At 31.9% G+C, this 23,042-nt stretch overlaps 1 protein-coding gene and 2 long non-coding RNA genes across 4 annotated transcripts; 2 read left to right on the top strand and 1 right to left on the bottom strand.

The window, feature by feature from the left end:
* The first annotated feature begins 7,424 nt into the window (after nt 1-7,424).
* On the top strand, nt 7,425-9,987 carry LOC145016313 (zinc finger protein GAI-ASSOCIATED FACTOR 1-like). Its single transcript, XM_078974688.1, has 4 exons — nt 7,425-7,950; nt 8,041-8,437; nt 8,514-8,734; nt 9,096-9,987. The coding sequence occupies exons 1-4, from the start codon at nt 7,803-7,805 to the stop codon at nt 9,842-9,844; spliced, it is 1,515 nt and encodes a 504-aa protein (XP_078830814.1). The 5' UTR covers nt 7,425-7,802; the 3' UTR covers nt 9,845-9,987.
* Nucleotides 9,988-12,021: 2,034 nt separating this feature from the next.
* On the bottom strand, nt 12,022-13,518 carry LOC145016458 (uncharacterized). The gene is made up of 2 exons (XR_013666213.1): nt 12,472-13,518; nt 12,022-12,393 (listed from the first exon to the last, which is right to left on the bottom strand). It is a non-coding gene; the product is annotated as an uncharacterized LOC145016458 (long non-coding RNA).
* On the top strand, nt 12,366-22,605 carry LOC145016388 (uncharacterized). Of its 2 annotated transcripts, none has more exons than XR_013666202.1 (2): nt 12,366-12,550; nt 22,448-22,605. It is a non-coding gene; the product is annotated as an uncharacterized LOC145016388 (long non-coding RNA). The 2 variants fall into 2 exon arrangements; XR_013666195.1 differs by lacking the exon at nt 22,448-22,605 and adding an exon at nt 16,841-17,024.
* Nucleotides 22,606-23,042: the final 437 nt, after the last annotated feature.

A 23,042-nucleotide genomic window follows, 5' to 3' on the forward strand; every position in this document is an offset into this window, starting at 1 on the left:
ATCATATTGTATTTTCGTGCCCCCTCACAGTCTCTACTTGGTCTCAAGTTGTTCGTTGGTGGAATATTGATCCGCCAGTTATTTATAATTTTATAAAACAACTGTATTAGGAGAACAACTAAGAGATGACTTCAATATAAAAAAAATTATAGTGTAGTTATATACAGGGTTTGTCAGGTGATATATAAATTTCAAAATGACTTAAGTTTTGAAACGACTAAACAAAGGAAAACCATTATATTTTAATACATAGTGTCACAATCATTCTTTAGTTTTTGCCTTTTTGGACAAGAGCATAAAATTGAACGTTAATTGCGTTTGGTTGATTTTAAGGATAGTAGGTGTGGACAACTAGTTAATGGGATGTTATCATACCTAAAAGTTATCACCTCCCATATCATGTCAATATGGTGTTATAACATTAAATTGAGGAAATGACCAACTAGTTAGGTTTTGTATATGTATTTACACATAATTTTTTTAATTAAAGGTAATTGTTTGAAAACAGTCAAAAGAAGCCTCGACGTTTGAATTTATCGCGTTGCCTTTCGTTACAATGATCGCAGACAATAATGTAACGTGCAAAAACGGGTAGGTGGGCGGTATTCACCCGTTTCCACGCCGTTATAATGCATGCCACGTCACAATAACGAGTATGGGCATTGCTCATACCTTCCCGTCTAAAATTCAATTAAATTTGTTACATCTAAGTAGTTTTCTTGTTATCTAGCATCTCACTAGATTATTCTTTCATAAGTTACATCGTTCCACAAAAAGTCACGTCTCGAGTGGTCATTTTCGTTTGACCTTTTAGATTTTAGAGGTCAAAATTGCATTTTAAACATGTTTTCAAACTAGAAAATACTGACATTTTTGTCTCATCATCTCTTATAAACAAATATTTATTATTTTAGAAGAACTATATTTATATAAGGATTTCAATTTTTATATTAGTATGTAACTTAAATATTTCAATAAATATTAACCGTTTATTCGTGCCAAACGACGAATTCGAATGTATCACTATTTATATTCAATTAATCGATTAGTTTTTTTAGGAAACATATCGTTTCAATAAAAGGCTACAATGTATTACCATGCATCACTAAACATTAGTTTTAATGTAAAGATTCGTTTTTTTTTTTCGAAAGACAATTTTTATGGTCATTTTTTGTGTATGTTGGATTTGTTTTCTTATGTTGGATCCATTGTATCGAAAATATATCATTTTGAATTCATGATAATATGTTAAAAAACCATTTAATTCATTAATGTAAATTTAGAAAGAAAAAAAAACATAGTTATTCCAACAATGCAACACATTTTTAAAGTGAATATTATATATATATATATATATATATATATATATATATATATATATATATATATATATATATATATATATATATATATATATATATATATATATATTTGTTTAAAAATGAAAATACATTGTTTTTGTTTAAATATAGAAGTATATTGATGTTTTGAAATTACAAATAGATGCTACATCAACAAATGTATCGACATAAAACAATGTGTTTGATTATTTCATTTTCAAAACTAATTATCTTTTTACATATACTTTAATGGCTATTACCATGAGGTGAAAATCCTTTAAGGCCATAAAGTGTTTGTTCTTTATCTTGTCAAAAATATATATAATTTTTTATAAACAAATAATATTATGGATTATTTAAAAATAATTTTAAATTCTAACTTAAATTGTACATTTCTTTAATTTTTTAAAATTATAATATGCATTTAATATTAAATAAATATAAATAAAAAAAACTAATTAAAGTATACTAGATGTATGCACAACGATAAATAGTATTTTTGACGAATAGTTTTTTTTACGGGAAATAATTATTAGATTTCATTATTAGTTATCATGTAATAAAAATTAACATTTTTAAATAAAATATGTATGTTTATATTGTCTTTTTATACTATTGATGTAAATTATTTAACGTTAGTGCTTAGTTTAAAAAATATAAATTAATTTATATACATGAATTTAATATTTTCAAAATTTTATTTTGCTCCAAATTGAATTTCATAATTACTTTCCTTAATTTAAATCTTCAAACTTTTGATAAGTATTAATAAATTATTTATAAATACTTGATTTGTATAGAAAACTGTATAACTTATAGATCTTAAAATTCAAGATATTACTGATATAGTATAATATAATAGTATGATATAAAATCAGGGGAAATAATAACATCCGCGATTATTGATGAAAGAATCTAAGGATGGCAGGACATCTTCACAATATTCATTTACTTGAATTCTTATGGCACATATATAGATGCAAGGACATGTTACCGAAGAAAGTCTTTAATCCTAAAAGATATTCGATATGATATCAGAGTTATAATCTTTATTGTTAAACTTCGTAATCACTAATCCAACAAAATATGCATTCAAATGAATCCAAACGTAATACATGGTATATATGGAAGCATCAATTTCTCAAATCTTTGTCAATTTATATTTTATTAAATGGAAATCTCCGATAAAGTTTTAATATTTTGGTTCAGTTTACGGTTTAATCCGATATTTATTTTTTGAACAAAAAAGTTCTGATTATCTAATTTTATTAGAAAATATGTCATTTTTTGTTGAAAAATAAGAGTTATTTCGTTAATTTTGACAAAATATAAAATAATCAAGACTTTTCTGTTTAAAAGATAAAAATTAAAATTAAACCGTTTATCAAAGATATTCATTTATTAAAACCTTTCACACTAGAATAAATGATTATTAAACAATAGGATAAAGCATCAAGTTTGCATCTTCAAAACAAATATGATGTAGAATGAAGCATTAATATAAGTATAAATATGCCAACAACCTTATATAAATCATTTAATGTAGCAATGTTATCATTATTTTAGTATTTTATGTAGATTTTCTTAATTAATGTAATCAACTCATCAATTTCACCATTTTATAAAGTTGTGTAATCTGGTAAATATATATTAAATGATAAGTTTGTAAACCCACTTAAAAAATTATATCTAATTAATAAACTACAAAAATATTATTTTGAGTAAATCATAGTTTTGGTCCATGCAGTTTATATTCATTTGTTGTTTTAATTAAACTTTTCAATTTGACATGGTACATTCATATAGTTTTTAGGAATTATATGTATGGCCTTTGAGATTGTTATTATCTAATGAATTTCGTTAATTACATATGAAATGACAAGATTTCTCCTTTTGTCTTTTCGTTTCTTTGTTTTTTTTTTAATTCTTTTTTCTCATTAAAAGATAACTGCTTTAGTAACCACACATACAACTTTTGGAAACCATATAGACCTATTATGAAAAATTAAAATATTAGACTAAAAATACAAATAGATGTAAACGACAAGGACCAAAACTGTAATTTACTCTATTATTTTTTTTTTATCAATTATGGTTTTGTCATAAATTAAGAAAGAGTGTTAAATGATAGGAGTACCTGAATGTGGGCTCCATTTCCATATGGAGATAGAATCATGATCTGCTTCTTTCCAGAAATGTATCAAGTACTCAATCTAATCTGCTTCTTGTCCACACCCTTAGATTTCACTCATCATGAATCACCAATATTATATAGGATTCACTAACAATCAAATAAATTAACATTTCAAGAAAACCACCCACCTCGTTAATATAACATTTATATATATGAATAGAAGTTTTGCGGTTTATATGAATTTGAAGCTTTACATAACATTTTTAAAATTATGAAAACTAAAGGTCGATATATCATGATATTCAGAAAGATTATCAAGTAACGATTACATAAATTTAATGTATACAAGAAATATTGATTTTTTTTTTTTTAGATATTGGAAAAGAAAAAAATAAAGTTAAACATTTAATAATCATAAATATGCATTTTATTGAAAGAATAATATATAATAATATTTAAATAATGTTATTTGTACAATACCCTAAACTTTAAAGAGTCATAGTCAAATAGTCATTTACTTTTTATTTCACTATTTTGATCATTTTTAAATATTTTAACATGTATATGAGAAGCTTGACACAATTCTTTATTTCTCTTCATTTATTGTTTGTAAAGCAAACAGCAACATTAAATTTGAAATATCTGTGAAAAATACTTTATTGTAAATTTATTAAGTTCAATTTACGTATAATATAAGGGTCCTACTTTACTTATCCTTCTCCTACCCCCATTCACACATAAACACATACTAACATACTCCATTTACTCACTCTTTTACACTAAAAAGGGGTACGTAAAATCAATCCATAATGTAATTAAGCATTAAGCAAATAATATTTAAAAGTAAATTTTTGTCAAATTGTATTTTAAAGAACAATATTTAAAAATATTAATAATATGTTAGAAGTTTATAATGGAATACGTTTCTGATCAATAAATAGCTTCTAAATATATCATAGTTTGTTATTTATTCATCAACTAATTAAAATCAAAATTGACATAAATATATGTTTATATATAATTTAAACAGTAGCATTTGTAGACTATAGTAAAATATATGTGTTATGTATTATTCGTGATAAAACCAAATAATTCAATCTTTATTTTAAATGAAAACAATACATGATTGATTTTTTTGTGTGTTTGACAAAAATAATTTATAATTGATACGTAGTAGTTAAAAACAAATAGCTGGCAGGTGAAAGTTGAAAGTTAAAAGCTATAAATTTTATTTGTATAGAATTGTTCGCTAAAAATCTAAAATTATGTAAAAATCATAAGCCAAAAGCTCAAAAAAAAAAAAAAAAAAAAAAAAAAAAAAAAAAAAAAAAAACTATGAAGTAGCTTTTGTCTTTTGGAATTGGACATTTTCCTTTAAAATTAAAAACTAAATATTTTATCGTTGATCGAAGCTTTTTCTTTTTCTTTTTTTTCAAAGATTTTTTTAAAACTAAAAGCTATCAAAAGCTTTATAGAGTTTACATATATTTAGAAAACCATTAGCCCTTTGATTCAATATTTCTAATTAAATTCTCTAATTTTTTTATAAATAAAATGTTATGATGAACTTGGTTTGAAAGAGTATTGTATTTCGTGAATTTTTTCATATGAAATTATTGATAAAAGTTATTATTGTTTGTAGATGGGATAATGACTTGTATCGTTAATAAACTTTGCCCTGTATATGCATTTAGTCATTTAAAGGGTTTTTTGTATGCGATTTACCATTAACATTGTTTGATGTATTTAGAAAACAAATACCAATATGACAGGTTATTGTATGTTTTTGATGATTTGACATCTTACTATGCTTCTGATGATTTGGCATCTTACTTGGTGTTTGAATGATTTGATAGGGTAATGTATTACATTCATTGTACACATTTAATAACAAAACTATCATTTGTAAACAATTTATGAAAAAACATTCATTTTGTTCAATTTCTTAACATTTTCAAAGTTTGTTTTACAACATATTTACAATGTTTTTATATCCCATTTATAACTATTCGGGAAATCTTCAGAAAAATCCTAAAATTTTAGTCCAATTTATGAAAAAGTCTCAAACTAATTTTTGTTTACAGAAAAGCACAGAATACAGGCTAAAACTTCGAAAAAACCCTTTTTGGCCGGTTTCGTAGATTTAGCCGGTATTCTGTCCTTTTTCATTAGTTTGTTCAAAATATTAGGACTTTTCTGAAAATTACTCGATAACCAAAATATTGGGACTTTTTTGAAAATTACTATGGAATTAATGGATATTATTATTAACAAATCATTTATAAACATAAAAAATATTTTTTTAATTATAAACAAGGAAAATACATTTGTTGTTAATTTCTAGAAATAGAATGGTCGACTATGTACTTCTCAATTGTTTGTTGACCACTTCAAAGTCTCTATGTTCTTCATATGTATCGTTGTCGGTGTCATAGTGAGAAGTACTCTATTAGGCGTGACCAATACAAGAGTTGATAATATTTATTAATACACAATCAATAAGTTTCTACTTGCTATTAAGCATGATGCTATATGATCATGTGTTATTAGAAAATATCATTACACGAACATATAGATCTTTCATTATGTTCTTTAATCTAACTACCACCTAACCTCCAAACATTACCCGGTAACAACCATAAAATTACACACATCTATCGAGAGTGAAAAGTAAACTTTGAATGACAATTTAAATAGATAATCACCCTTCACTTGTTTCCATATAAATTATCATTCAGGGTTCACTTTTCATATTTTATAGATGTGTGTTAGCCGATGATTGTTAACATGTAAGGTATGAATGTTGGTTGGTAGTTAGGTTAAACAACATAAGAAGAACACCAACATTAGAGGAATGCTAACTAACTTCATCTCACCATCATACCCACAACAATGCATAGGAAGAACGTAGAGAGTTTGAGTGGTCAATAAACAATAGAGGAGTACTTAGGCCACCAATATTTTGGTTATTATGTAATTTATAAAAGATTTGTTAATAATAATATCCATTAATTTCATGGTAATTTTCAAAAAAGTTCCAATATTTTGGTTATTATGTAATTTTTGGAAAGTCCCAAAATTTTGAGCAAACTAACGAAAAAGGATAAAATACCGGCAAAATCTGCGAAAACGGCCGAAAAAGGTTTTTTCGAAATTTTAACCTGTATTCTGTGCTTTTCTGTAAATAAAATTTATTTTGGGATTTTTTTATAAATTGAACTAAAATTATGAGGCTTTTCTGGAAATTTCCCTAACTATTCTTGTAACATTTTTTCCATCTTTTTTACATATGTATATACATATGTTTTTCACCTAGATTTGAATACTAGAGATGCATTGGACATCTAGAAGACTGCATATATTATGTAAACTTCTTTACTTAACTTTTAAAAAAAAAATCTAATTATTGCACCCTTGTATATGTGTGAGCATGAGAAAGATACTTGATTTTGGAATTAGAACCTGTTTTGAACAATTAAAAATGTTATAATTTTAAACGATTAAAAAAATTAATAATAAATCGTAGAAAAAATTTAATAACTAAATGTATATAACGATAATAAAACATTTCTCTATCAAGTCAACCTACAACAAACGATCATATTAATAAATGTGTTACATATTAAACAATGCAAATTCCTTTTCAATAACTAAATATGTACACCAAACAAAAGTTTATTTTTCTTAAAAAGTCATTATCCATTTATAAACTTACTTTTCTAAAGCACAAGGTAAAATGGTAAATACCACAGTGTAGTGTAGCTGTGTATTGGTCCTACGTCTATCCGACATATGCCAACCTGTCGCCGATTCAACCAGGTGGACGATCAGGATTTTAGACCCACTTCTGATGATGAGACCTCCTGTGGGCCAATGGCAGATTAAAATTAACCATAGTTAAATCCCTTTCTAACCATGGTTTACATCCACCGCTTTCATCTCTTTTCACTCCTTTCTCTTCGCACACAAGTGACTGACCACACAGTCAAACAACAGACGTATTAGACTTGTCTCCGTCGTCCTCCAGCCACGATTATGAACTCTCAAATTACCTGCAGAGATTGCAGTTTTATTTCGTTTTTCGCCGGAGGATTGTTTACTTTTGTTTAATTATTCATATTTACGCAATTGTCTGCGTGTCTATCGATTTTGTTGCGAAAATTTGTTGTTTCTGATTGATTTTAGCTTCCTGAAAGAGAAACTACAAACGACGAGGTGTAGATATGATACACAATTGAATTAGTGCTTTTATGTCGATAAATATGTTTGGTGTGAGGTAGTAGTTAGTAATCTACTGAGCTATTTGGTTTTTTTACTTTATTGTGCTTATGGTCATCGGTTTTGAGCATTCGTCGGCGATGGCGGTTTCTGGAACTTCAGTTGAAGCTACTGAATGTGCTTCCGGAGGAAATCAAGCTGAACCGCCATCGGAGATGCTACCGCCGAAACGAAAGCGAAATCTTCCTGGAACGCCTGGTATAATTTACTTTCTTTTTCTGTTTAATTTCCGATTTTGATTTCTGGAAGTGGTCGTTTACTTTTTGCTTCTTAAACAACTGATTGCAGATCCAGATGCTGAGGTGATCGCACTATCACCAAACAGTTTGCTAGCTACCAACCGCTTTATTTGCGATATTTGCAACAAAGGCTTTCAACGAGACCAGAATCTTCAACTTCATCGTCGAGGTCATAACTTGCCATGGAAGCTGAAACAACGAACGGGAAATGAAATCAGGAAACGTGTTTATGTTTGTCCGGAGAAATCCTGCGTCCACCACGATCCGTCGAGAGCTCTCGGCGATCTCACCGGCATCAAAAAGCACTTCTCGAGGAAGCACGGCGAGAAGAAATGGACGTGTCAACGGTGCACGAAGAAGTACGCTGTCCAGTCCGATTGGAAAGCACATATGAAGATTTGTGGTTCCAAAGAGTATCGATGTGATTGCGGGACTTTGTTTTCTAGGTTAAATTTTATTCAACATGTTCAAATTATGTGAAAGTTTTATGCAATCATTCTGATTTCGATTTTGATAATGAAGGAGGGATAGTTTCATCACTCATAGAGCTTTTTGCGATGCGTTAGCACATGAAACCGCAAGAGCTCAACCTCAAACCCTCGCTGTTAATAATTCAGATCAATCACAACCACTTCAACAGTCGTTTCCTATAATGGAAGTTGTTCTTCCTTCGCCGTGTAGTCCGCCACCACCGCCGCTTACTCCGTCAACAGACGTCCTTTCTCCGGTCAATTCCATCCAAAGTGGGTTCTTTTTAATAAAATCTGCCTAACACTTTGGATATTTTTTTTGGAATCTCCCTTTCATAAAATACTTTCAGTACTGTTTTCCTCGTGTGTGGTAAATGATTTGTCGTTTACTGCATTTGTTTAATTTCTTTTTTTCTGATATGAGCTTTTTGGCCGGAGAAAAATGCGTGCAATACATAGCTCCATGTTTCATCGCTGGAGCTCATTGAAGAAAAAGCTGATTAAAAAGAGGAATATTTTGTTTGTAAAAGTCGTCATGATTGTCTCCTACGAACTTTTTTAAATCCAATGCAAAAGCTTGATTGTATTATATTTAATTTTGTATCTAACTAAAAAGTTAAAATGTTATTCACAGAACTGCCGGAGAATGCGACGGCAGTGAACGGGTCTGGAACAAAAAAGGCGACAAGCTTGGCCACAGCAACGCCAGCTACCGCCACCGTTAGCGGTGGCTCCACCTCAAATAACACAAGTGTATTTGCTAGTATTTTTGCGTCGTCGGCGATAGTAGAACCAATCTCTCTTTCTTTATCGTCGTCGCTGTACTTGTCCAACGCCGCCAACCCTTCTTTATTCCCGCCGTCAGATCACGACCTACAAACCAAACATTACCGTCAATATCTACCGGCGTCGCAACCGGCGCTCTCCGCCACGGCGCTGCTCCAAAAAGCAGCACAAATGGGTCCAAAGTCTTCGAACACCTCGTTCCTCCATGCACTCGGTTTGGCGTTGCCGTCGTCTTCCACCGGTAATAATCACCACGACACCACCAATGGTGGTCACTGGAGTAATGTTCAGATGAAGCAAGAGAGAGATGATAACGCCAGGCTTGGACTTGGCCTACTCACCGCCACCACACCCACCGCCAGTCTGACAGAATTGATGATGGGACCGCCCGCTCCCACCACGTTAGACTTTCTTGGGGTGGGGATGGGTGGCGGAAGCCGTGGTTCTTCCGGTGGGTTGTCGGCATACTTAACTTCAATCAGAAGTGGCCTCCATGCATCTGGTGCAGCATCCGCCGTTCCTTTTTTCAGGGGATTGAACTCCGGTGGAAACGATGGTTGGGATGATTCAGATGATAGGAAGCCGGCTCCACTTTAGGTCAATTTCTTTTCTACTAAATCTAGAGAATAAATATTCAGTTTGTACTTTGTAATATTAGTGTATTTATTCTAGGAAATTTACGATGTAATTTTAGGATTCCAAGCTTAGCTTAAATGTCTGTTTGGGATGATTTTTTTGAATATCACATATTAGATTTAAAAAAGATAATTTGAAAAAAGGTTTCATGCTTTCATCAATAAATTTTAGTTTTTATTTTAAATAAAAAATTTATAATCCAAATCTATTTGAACAGTTTTTTGGGATTTTTAATTTTTAATTTAATATAATTTTTAATTTTTTAATTGTTGTCGAACTAATTTGTCAAACACTTGTAAAACAGTAAAAAGAAAAAAAATCTACAAACAACTTTTAATTTGCAAACAGGGTCTAAGATGATTTGTTTTTTGGAAAAAAAACATATTCCGACTTTTTATTGTTGTACGGCGCAGCACACGCACAACACTTTTTATTTCGCAGCTGTTTGTTTTTCAAAAGTTTTCGGATTAAAAAACCTTTGCGCGTGTTATTCTTGACGTAACATTTGTTTGACCTCTTCCAACCTTTTTTTTTTTCTTGCTAAAATATTGATTATATATTTCTAAAATCTTATTTTACATTTTTTTTGTTTACTCTTGTTGATTGTTTTATATTGAACAATAATAATTTGTTCATGAAATATCATTATTTTGTGCTAAAATATCATTATTTTTTGTTAAAATGTCATTATTTTTACTGAAATATCATAAATTTTGCCGAAATGTTATACATTAATAAATTTTCGGTATTAAAAAACTATTTTCGAATTATATAATCAATCTATTTTAATTGCAGCAGCATGCAGATGTTAAAAAAAACAAATACGCTTCTTATTATGATCTGCAGCTATTTGGTCCATCTCTTCTACTGCAGAGGGTTGCAGAGGTATTCCGCAGACTTTATGGATTTTTGCTTCAAAAAAAACAAACAGCACCTAAGTAAAATTAATGAGACGAACGTATTAAAAGATCCCTTTGGATCTGTACAAGTGTAACCTTTATATATAAAATCCCTTCATACTTTAAAAAAAAAAAAAAAAAAAAAAAAACTTTTTGTTATAACTAAAATGGCATATCAGATTTGATTCAAAATTTTAAAATGACAAAATTTCATAGAAGGTCTATAGGTTAATAAACCAGAAAGGTAACTAACTTTGTCTTTGATCATATTAAGGTAACTATGTTTTTTTCGTATATATTTGACCATCGAACTTATTTGACCTGTTCAAAATAAAGTAATATGGTTGGTAATTAGAGGTAACATTACCCTGTCATAAACAAGTCAAACAAGTTTATTGGTCAAATGTGTACAAAAAAACATGGTTACTTAAATATGAACAAGAGTAAATTACTGAAATCATCTTTATGGTTTGGTCAAAATTTCGCATTTGGTCCATAACTTTTGTTTTGCACTCGGATCGTTCCTATGATTTGTTTTTATTGCGTTTTTCGTCCCTTACAGACATAAAATTAGGGACGAGACATGAAATTTTAACCAAACCATAGGGATGAAAAAACGCAACGAAATCAAACTATAGAGATGATCCGAGTGCAAAAAAAAAGTTAGGGACCAAACGTGAAATTTTGACCAAACCATAAAGACGATTTCAGTAATTTACTCTATGAACAATAACAAAAGTTCCTTACCCGTTTTGATGATATTTGATTATTTATGTTAAGTGCAAGTAGTCATACGACCCATTGATGTGACATGAAACTGGGTTGTCTGATCATTGTGTATGAGGAGATGGTCAGGCCTTAGGCCAACCCAACTAGTTAGGGGTTAGGCTGCAAACGTATAAGGGGCTAGGTTGTATGTGTTTTAAAAACCTAGCAACACAGCCTAGCCCATGATCGAGATTGAAGTGGGTTAAACCAAGCCAAACCTAATTGTTCATTGACTGTTGGAGCCTGATCCCAAGACACAATCCTTGAGACGGTTCTTTACAAATATTACAAAAACGGGTAAGAAACCTTGGTTCTTGTTCATATTTAGATAACCATATGTTTTTTTCGTATACATTTATCCAATAAACTTGTTTGATCTGTTCATAATAATGTAAAATCTAACTTTTGACAACACTAATATTTTTAAACCGACCCCTTTGGATGATTAGATCAACTATGAAAAATGTAATATAAAAACCATTTCTATAATTTGATTAAATAAATAAAATATCACATTTTATATACGTTTTAAAAAGAAAAAGAAATACACAAATATTTATATTTTATAAAGTCTGAGCTTCCTTAACCTCATTTGGGACTAGTTTCTCAACGAGATATCATCTTATTTGGTCAACATGAGCATCCAATTTTTGTATCTATCCACCAATCATTTCCAAGTAGGGTTCCTTCACACCTCCTCAATCTATATCTAAAGCTCATGGAACCGCCGAACCGAATGTTTTTGGTAACAACCTATCCGACGCCATTCTCGACGGCTTAACACCCTGTTCTTCACTATAACTACTTGATGTCCCTCGTAAAATAATTTCTCCGGTGAACTACCTATTAAAACCCTTTAGGAAATTAGTAACTTGAAGACTTTATGTTATGGATTTCATCAGGTTATTGCCGGAATCTTACTCGAAAATGACCAAGTTAGAGACTTCGGATTTGAGTTCCAACAAAATTTCCGACGAGATCCCTTCTGGATTATGTCAAGGTACACTCAACCTCTCCAAAATCTAATTCTTGATGTCAATTATTTCATAGACTCAATCCTATCGACGTTAAGCAACTGCATCAATCTTAAATGGATTTCTCTTTCAAACAATAAATTACCCGATGAGATTCCGACATCACTTGATGGCTTATCAAATCTAGCCATTTTAAAGCTCAGGAACGACTCCTTTTCAAGTAACATTCTGTCGGATCTTGGCGATTGTAAGAGCTTCATTTGGTTAGATCTTAACACCAATGAGTTATATGGTACAATCCCATCTGATTTATTCAAATAATTCGGCCAAATTGTTGATGTTTATCTCACCGAAAAACCATATGTTTACATAAATAACGATGAGAGCAGCCAATGGTGATAAAAAATCTAAAACCCAATAATGGGAAAAAAAAAAACATGCGCCTCATCGTTGCAAAGACGTCAACGTGGTGATGCAAAAATCGATTGACATGTAGTTAAAGTAAAAACAAGTTAGAGTTACACACCCATGGAAATGATGAACCCTACCTGCTAAAAAAGACAATCGATGAGCAACCGATAAGAACAAAATGAAGTTTGAGGTCCAAAAATCAATGTTGGTATAGTTGTACCTGCAAAAAAAAAAAAAAAAAAAAACAATGTCTATTATGACGGAGCAACCCAACACCGTAAAATCGATGGATACACCGTCGATGGAGATGGAGCATAGTGGCGTGGTGGAGGGAAAGAGTTGTTGTGTATGGGTGGGAGGTCGAAGATGAACGATTTTAGGCATTAAGTTAGGGTTTTATTTATTTTTTCTTTAGTTTACATTAATAAATAAGATATTACGCAAATGGTTCTTAAGGTTTATCATATTCATATGGGTCCAAAAATAAAATGGTCATTTTAAAAATAAAAAAGTAACAAGTCAAAAGTTAGGGCCCAAAATATCCTGAAAATACTACTTTTCAAAAACCCATAGAGTCCATTTAACGAAGAAAAATCTATTTAAAAACTTACTTGCACATAATATTAAAATTCAAAATATTAAATTCGTTAAAAAAACGTCTTTTTAAAAATATTTTATAGTTATTTTTACATTTTAGAATAAATGTAAATAAAAAAAATTAGTCGACTATATTGTCCCTGTTTCTATAAACCCTTTTCCTATCTATCAAGATTTCCAATGTGGTTCTCTAGATTTTTATTTGAATTTGTTCATTACTATTTGTGGGTTCCGTCGAATGCAATTAATACGGGTTATTGAATTCATCATCATTTATGGGTCGTTGACAGTTGAATTTGATTCGTGTTATCACTTTCGCTAATATTTGGCTATCTATGTTCAATGTTTCAAGGAAGTTGATGATGAATTCTGATAGAGATGGTTCTTTTTTAAAGTTTTTTATAGCCTTTGATAACTAGGTTTAGTTTATCTATTTATATCTCAAATGGGTTCTCTTTAGCATCGACTTAATAGATGATTCGCAAGCTAAAGTATTCAACTTGTGTGCTATTTAATATGGTGGCATTAGTCATCAGTTTTTTCTTAATATGCTTAATCTATTTTGTATTAGGGGTGAACTTTGGAACCAGACTAGAACCGAACCGGTTTGGAAACGGAAACGAATTTAAAAGTTTACAAGAACCGGGAATACGTAACGTTGGTGCCGGGGCTTGTCCCGGTCTCGATATTGGTTTTTCGGTTATTTTTCAAATTAGAAGTAGTTTTGGAATCATGAATAGGAATACACTATCAAAATGGAATCATGAATCTCAACGCACATTCAAAATGGAACCAAGAATAACAATGCAGTTTCAAAATTGAACAAAGAATGGCAATGCATTTTCAAAAAGGAACCAAGAATATCGATGCACTTTCAACCACTACAAACTGAAAAACTAAGTTTAATACAATTCAAATAACCAAGCTTCAACCATAAAATCCAATAATTTCGACTTCATAACAATGAGTTATACACATTTTAAAAAACATGACATATTTAAAAAAAGACAAAACTACAAAAATGGTCCATGTGGTATGCATTTTTTTTCGGGTTTAGTCAAAACCTCAACTTTTTTAGCTTCATGGGCATTTTGAGCATGTTTGTATGTGGAAAAGGTCCCCTGACTTAATATCCATTAGATTGTTGTTGTTAACCCCTTCATGTGCCCCCACGTGAGGGAAAATCCATCTTTTCGGGGGACTATTTTTTCCAAAGAAAAAAAATTGTATATCTAACATGGTGAATTCAATGATGGAGGAGGTTGGGTATAGATCACCATTATCATATTATTGATTCCACATGTATTTCCTAAGTATCATCATTTTGTAATTTCTTTGTTATAATTTTCTTAAATGATGGTTATTTATCACTACTGTCTAATTTGATGCAACTAAAAACTTGTGTGTTCAATCGTTCATTTCTTGGCTTTGGAAGGTGATGCTTGGTTCATTATTTGGTTCCATTTTCACCTCTTACACTCCTACTACCGGGTATCTATAATCATAATCGCTTTAGTTGCTCCATTGATAATCTATATTTATATTATATATAATTCACACCCGTATGCCAATTCATTGTAAACTCAAGCCAATTCAATACCAAGTGTAACACCCGAAATCTTGAGAAGCAAGTGTAAGGAATGAATCCCATTTTGAGGGCTGGACACGGCGTACTGGAGGAACCAACACGACATGTCTAGTTGAGGAAAAGTGCGGTTCTTCTTAAGGTCAACACATCGTGTTGGTGTCTAAACACGATACGTTGGAAGTTAGGAAGGAAACCCTAATTTTTAGGATGTTGCACCCTATATAAAATCTTTAAGCCCAAAGGGTTGGTCTCCTTACCAACCTCCATTGACACTAAAACCCTAAAATCGATCTTTAAGTCTCTTGTTGGTGTTCTTGAGCTAGTAAGAAGTTCTTGGTGCTCATTATTGGTCTTTATGAAGGAAGAGGAGATCTTGAAGTTGCTTTGTTTGGGGAAAAGGCTTTAGATTCAGAATCATCATCTTGTGAGGAAGCTTTCTTAGGTATCAAGTTTGCATCTTGTCTTGAATATGTTTAGATCTCTTTTTTTGTGTTTTGTTGTGATTTTGGTCCCTTTTGGGGTTGATGAGAGACGTTTTAAGGCATTATTATTCAAGATATGAGTTTGTTTTGGTCCCTTTGAGCATAAAGGTGCAAGCTTTATGAGATTTTAGGTGTCATGAATGCATTAAGTCAATTATTAAGTCCCTTTTAAGCTTAAGAGCTTCTTTTAAACATGCATGAACGTAAATTTGGCAACTTTACGTGGTTTTCCAGCTCAAGGAAGTTAGCTCTATGTTTTGGGGCTATGTCTTTATGGATTAAGGATTAAGTGCTTATTGGTTAAGCCCTTGCACTATTAAGTTTTATGGATTTGGTTTGAACCTTTTTGGGTAGTCCCAATGGATAAAGATGGAAACTTTATCCTTCTAGACCATGTTTCGGACTAGATCCGAGCTTTCGAGTTCTTGGAATCGAAGAAAACAACTTATTGTATTAAGCTGTTGAATCTCGGGCAAACACTGCGTGTTTGCAAGCCAACACAGAGTATTGGCTGGGGTTTTCCTGATTATCTGGATGATGGCAGAATACAACGTGTCTAAGGGGTTTTCCTGATTATCTGGATGATGGCAGAACACAACGTGTCTAAGGGGCAACATGACATGCTTGGTCAACATAGGATGTTGACTTTGACTCTGACCAGAAGTTTGATCAGGGTTGACCATGGGATGTATTGGGCAATATTTGGGCCTCAATCTTGGGCCGAGCTAGATGAGGGATAAAATGGTCTTTTACCCTAAGTCTGTATTGAGGATATAGATTCGATTCCAATTGTTAATTGGGTATTATTGATTATTTGATAGCTCGAGGGATTGTCCGACCAGCTATCAAGAATTATTAGTGTGATTCAGTAGGACGAGGTGAGTCTCCTCAGTAATCTATGGGTCGAAGGCACAACTGCCGACCCTATTGATTTATGTATTGAAGGAAGACCAGGGGTGGCCCTTGGCAATTTTATTAAAGACCCGGAGGTGGCTCCTGGAAAATTTGTATGCAAGACCAAAGTATGGACTCTGTAAGACCCAGGGTTTTAGCCCCAGCCTGGCAAGGAAGACATGATACGACTCATGGCATAATGGCAAGGCTATAGTTGGCACATAGCATCTCCTATCACATGTTTGATATGTATGATATGTAGGACTCACATGTTATGTATGGTATGTGGTATTTTGGGGAACTCACTAAGCTTTGTGCTTACAGTTTATGGCCTATGGTTTCAGGTACTTACGGTTCGAAAGGGAAATGCCTGACTTGATCGCAGGCTCGCAGCGCATACACCCGTGTGTTTCCACAACTTGTGATTTTGTGAATGTACTTTGATAATTGTTCTATTTTAAATACTTTCAAATGTTTGAATAAATAATAAATGAGTGTTTTGATTATATTAAAAATGAAATTTTATCCTGTGATTTTCAGGATATTACACCAAGAACCCAATTATCCTCATTCATTTCATTGAACACTTGGTAGGAATTCAGAAACTTGAAAATTTGTAGACACTACAGATCTTCATCATCACATTAATCAACATTGTGTTACGTTATATCACAAGGCAAACCGAAATTCGATGCATATGAAATCGACCCACCTAAGAAATTCAAATGGACAACAAATAAAAAACAAAAGTTTCACAGAAAGAAAGAGAAGCACAAGAGAAACTTAGCAAACAAAAAGGACCCTGGTCGTCTCACCATTAAAGGATCTAAAAGGAAAGTTGGGTTTGCCAATATCGAGGAACAAATCAAATATTAGCTTGATATTGATTTTAGTCGGGCTTATTGCATCCAAAGAATAGATCTGGCCTCCTAGGGTCGATATTGATGGGTTTTAGCCATAAGAACTTTCCTATGTGCACATGCAAACCCTAATGCTTGGATCTAGTTTTCTTTAATTGAACATGCTTTGTATCCAAGACTTTGAATCATAGATCTAGTGTAAACAAACACTTTATAACATAAGAAATCATATCTAGAAGAATACCTTAAGTTACTTGCTTGAAAACTTCTTTTTTTCTTGGAGCTTAGAGTCACAATTATCACTCCTCTAATAGCTTACAAACACCTACTAGCAAGAAGATGATTTGAGAGAAGGAGAGAGGTGAGAAATCGGCTCTAGGTTTTCCTCATGCATAGAGTGGCCGATTTCTCCAACCCTAAGGGTTTATTTATACTATGAGCTTTTAGGGTTTTACCTTAAACCCTAATTGGATAACTTAGCCTCAAAGTAATCCAAAGATCCTTCTAGATAAGGCCTTGGACGATTTCTAGGATATCCATATCCTTAAAATCACCCCTTCCCATATCCATAAGGATTCATAGCCTAAAACTCAACTATCACACATTTGACAGTTTATGCCCATTTTATTAATTAATCTTTTTAAGTCACCAAATTAATTCTTAATTAATTTATGACTTATATCAATCAAATAATATTATTATTCCTTTAACATATTATTCTTATAATACATTAATAATAATATCTCTTCTCTCTATTTAAATCACCTTGTCAAGTTGCTATGGTGAAGGCAACCCAAAAGGACCATGCACAACCGGGTCAAGTACTTACCAAATATAGTTACAGCCGTAGACACTGATCCAACAGATATAACACGTAAAGTTAAAAAACTTTACATGCATGCATGGGTGTTATGAAGCTAAAACACCAAAACTAAGCCATAAGGAGTTCTAATGCATGGGATAGGGCCATAGCTCAATAAAGGTGGCAATTTTAAGCTTCCTGAGCTTAAAAGTTCTCAGATTTGAACTTATTACTCTATTAGGCACTCAAATCCCGAGAGTGACTTAAGAATGACCCAAAAATGACAATATGCAAGCCCTAAAGAAGATCTAAGTGATGGAAAGCCAAGTTATAAGCTTTATACCTCAAACAAGCTGGAAATGCAACCCAAGCTCTGGATCTACTACCCTCCTTTTGAATCTCCAAGCCTTTCCTTCCTTCTCCAAGCTTCAAATCACTAAAATGGCACAAAATAGCTCAAGAACACTCACAAGCCGATTAGGGATTCGTGAATAAGCTTTGAGGGTGATGGAGGCTGGAGTGGAGGCCATATAAGGGGTTTAAATAGGGTGCAAACCCTGAAAATTAGGGTTTCACTTTGGCAGACCTACTCGTCGAGTCGGGGGCCTCCGACTCATTGAGTAGACTCTTCCACCCGCGACCAAGATCCATCCTTACTCGACGAGTTTGGGGCCTCCAACTCGTCGAGTCCCAGTATATAAAAGTGCAAAATTCTTATTTAAAATACGTACCAGGAACCGGACGTTACACAAATAATTAATTTCACAGTGGAAACATCATAAAATCTAATTTATGGGCTAATGCAACCTAGAGATATATGTATTTTCTATTTATAGCAACATACTTATGAAACAATCTTTTAAAGTTGGTATAATCGAAATCAATTGATTGGAATACATACATTTATGTTATAATCGTGTATAACACTCTTGAATCCTCATATCTACTTCAGATGGTTGGCATAAAAAATATGGTTGCCTCTCATGGTTGACACCCAAAACATACGAAACTAAGAAATGATTTGGAGAGAGGATACATAGGAAATTTTCGGCTATGACTTCTCTAAAAGGTTAGATCGAAAATCCTATGCTAAGGATCCTATTATAGTTGTTACGATACCAGGATTGTTGGCGATTTTATATCACTAATATTACTTAAGTGTAATGTGGTTAATTTGTTGATCAATTTCACTTTAACAATTATCAAACAAATTAGTATGGTGCGGAGTGAACGTTTGTTTGATTTTGTTATTGTTGAAAGTATACTGTTATTTAAAGGCGAAACCTCTGAACTGACGGATGTCCGGGGGCAGCACCCCAGGGAGGTAATATAACAGTTTGTGACTCAGTTTTATGTTAGTATGTGACAGATAATATGATAGTTTTTAGATAGGAAGTTGTTTTCCTATAACTACCATATGACAGTTTTAAGATAGGAAGTTAGTTTATGTTATATGATCAATTTCGGATTCATTTTGGGTACATATTTCATAACATCTTCTTCATTCACTATTCTAGAAAAAACAGTGAGTTTCATCTGATTAGAGATTTAGATGTACCCTCAAAATGCTTTAATCTGAAAGTGTTTCACAACTCTTACTGATCCAAGTATATCTATACCCCGATTTTCTAACAAGGATAAACCTTAATTAGAATATTAAAATAATAATATTTTAAACTTATTCAAATTAGTTTCCTTATCAGCTAAAGGAAGTTTTCAGAAACTTTCTGGAACCCTAGCAAAACCATCCAAGGCTAGGAGGTTCTAGAATTGCCTCATTTTATCAACTATTGAACAAATGCAATTTAACCCTTCCATCTTTAATTAATTATAATTAATCCAAAATTAATTTCTAATTAATTTTGATTAATTCTAATCAATTTCTACTTAATTTACTAATCATATAATAAATTAATAAATCATTTCTCTCTCTCTCTCTCTCTCTCTCTCTCTCTCCCTCTCTCTCTTTCTCTCTCTCTCTCTCTCTCTCTCTCTCTCTCTTTGTTAATATTATTTCTAGCTATTTTAAGTTATGATGGTAGTCAAAAAATAAGTTTGTTTTTATTTCACAAAGTTATACCAATTTCGGTATGACCATAGACACCTAATCCAACAAGAAGTTCTTATCCTTAATGTAAACTAATGAACAAAATAATGATGAGGTTTCATTATTGAATCATAAAAAAGAATACACTAAAAAAGAAAAAGAAAGATTTAACTAGGAAAAACTAAAAAGATTAAACCTAGCTATAAGTCTAATGGGTCAAATGTGACAACCCGATATTTCGATTCTATGTAATGACTTAAAAAGCCAAGTATTGTAACGACTTTCGAAAATAATGAAGTTATCTTTAAAAATAAAATATACAAAAAGTCTCTATTTTGTTACCTACTATGTTAGATATCATTAAACCGTGAGCGTACATAAAAAAGAACGTCCAAATCTTACTTCGTATAGCGGTCGACAGTTAAAAACAGAGTCGAAGGTCTCAACAATGGTATTTCATCGGTAAAAAGTCTGGCAAAAACAGACACCGGATATAGGAGTTATGGATTTCTAACGAAGTTTTCTTACCCCGACCTTTTAAAAATAAATAATAAAAATAATTTCAAAATTTGCCGATGGAGTTTAAACGAAAGTTGTAGGGCGTAGTCTCACCTGTGTGGATATAAAGAACATCGAAAACGGAGTTCGTATGAAGAAGATATGAATTTTTGAAGTTTACTAAATAATAAAAATATAAATTTAAAACAAATTTCGGTATTATCCAAAGGGGGAGTCACCGGCACAATCCAAGTTACTCCCGGCGTAACAGCGTACGCGAGGACTAGGCCTCGGATCGTCCACGTCGCCCCCTATGCAACGCTATGCCCCATCCCATCCGAGCTCCGAGGCAATCGAGGATGCGGTCATGCATGACGCACGCGTATGCCCAGCGTAACCGCGTACGCCCAGCGTATCGAGGCGGTTCCCAACCCCTATAAAAGAGATGCGAGGGTTCCGGGAAATTACTCATTTTCTCTCATCTTTCTTGCATTTTTGCCTAGTTTTCTGTGCACGTGATATCCCGAAGCCCCGGTGTCCATACTCAAGCCCCGAAGGTCGTTTGTGCTCCCGAAAATCCCGAGAAAAATCCGTTTTCTCGAGTCAAAGTTCTGCTCGGTTTTCATCTCGCAGTCTTTGATCTTTCAAGTGAGTTCATACCCCCTATAAACTACGCTTTTAAATGTTTTATAAATACTTTTTATACAATATTAAGGGGGGGGGGGGGGGGGGGGGGAATGCAAGTAAAACACGCGGTTATTAGCGTGTGTAACTTAACGATTCACTATATAAACTTTTTATCTAAGTAATCATATGTGATTCATAAACTACTACATGAGTATTCTCGTATGAAATATTTATTTTCAATAACACCTTGTCTTGTGGAAATAAAACGTCTTTATATACATACATGTATATATATATATATATATATATATATATACACACACACACACACACATACACAAAATCAAATGCTCCATTTTACATTTTTACATTAGGTATATGTGATCAGTTAAGTCACTTTACGTGTTATACTTTACATAATGAGTAAACATTACACTAGGGTTTACTAGATGAATGAAACACACTTTGAAAAACTATAATGGGTATAGTTTACGAGGAAATCATGAACATTTACATACTAGGTACACTAAATCAAAGAAGATATTTTTATATACAAGAACAAATGGATATTTTCATACGTTAATCTGTTTTATACTAAATTTTGTGAGATATTTCACGTACTTTTAAGTATGCATTTTAAGTCTTGTATTATATACCATAATCCCATGTAGGGGGAGCGTGATACTTGTGTATAAATCTATACGGGATTGACAATCCCACACCTAAGCTGTTAGTTACAGCTAGGCCGGCAGGCCTGGGGTGACAAACGTCATAACTTTCCAACGCTTGAAGAACATTGATATAGGCATCCTGGTCAAATAGCATTCTTAAAAGACTCAAATGGAGTATTAAAAACACATTGATTTACGGGGTTTTTCAAATGCCTTAACGATTTGCATATAAAACTACAATTTTAGGCATGAAAAGCACTATTGCATAACAGTTTTGGAACAAATCAAACAATCATCTACTATGTAGGAAATATGAGATTTTCTTGGAACATTTAACGTGAACAAATCATTTTCATTCTTTTTCATATAAACATTGTCACTAAATACTTATGAACTCACTAGCTTAAATGTTGACCAACTCTTTCAAAACCACTTGTATTTCTCAGGTATTCAGTAATACATGTAAACTGCAACTTTTGAAGAAGGGATGCTGAGGCGTTAGTTTAATTTCATTTTAAAACATCATATTGTAATTTCTTTTGAAACAAGTACTTTTCAACAGTGTAAACTTTTAAATTATATATGTGATGTTAATATTGCTTTCTTTACTATGTATTCAATTGTTACGATACTACATGAAGTCATCCACCCTCGAACGATTCTGCCGTTCTGATTTGGGGGTGTGACATCAAACATAATCCAAAAAAAATCTCTATACTAATAAAAGAGTAGCTCTTTTGCTATGTGTCACCATATTAGACATTTTAATTAATGTGTTGCCACTTGTCAATCTATTAGTTTTCCATTTTAAATTTATTAGACCTCATCATTAATGTGATTCTATTTTAAATTTTAAATTATTGTTTTCATTAATTCACAAATAAAAAAATATCTAATATATATTAACAATTAATTTTATATATTTATTTGAATCAATGATTATAATTTCACATAACTAATAAAAAATATTTCTTAAATTAATAATTTATTTAAAATAACTTATTAATAATTTTGAATTTTTACTATAAAAATTTGATTAAT

Source organism: Lactuca saligna, chromosome 1, assembly GCF_052625555.1.
Source record: "Lactuca saligna cultivar CGN05327 chromosome 1, ASM5262555v1, whole genome shotgun sequence".
Lineage (NCBI taxonomy): Eukaryota > Viridiplantae > Streptophyta > Magnoliopsida > Asterales > Asteraceae > Lactuca > Lactuca saligna.

Coding starts and splice junctions, on each gene's coding strand:
- LOC145016313 (XM_078974688.1), top strand. CDS start 7,803: ATGGTCATCGGTTTTGAGCATTCGTCGGCGATGGCGGTTTCTGGAACT. Junction 8,438..8,513: donor TGCGGGACTTTGTTTTCTAG/GTTAAATTTTAT, acceptor TTGATAATGAAG/GAGGGATAGTTTCATCACTC. Junction 8,735..9,095: donor TCCGGTCAATTCCATCCAAA/GTGGGTTCTTTT, acceptor TGTTATTCACAG/AACTGCCGGAGAATGCGACG.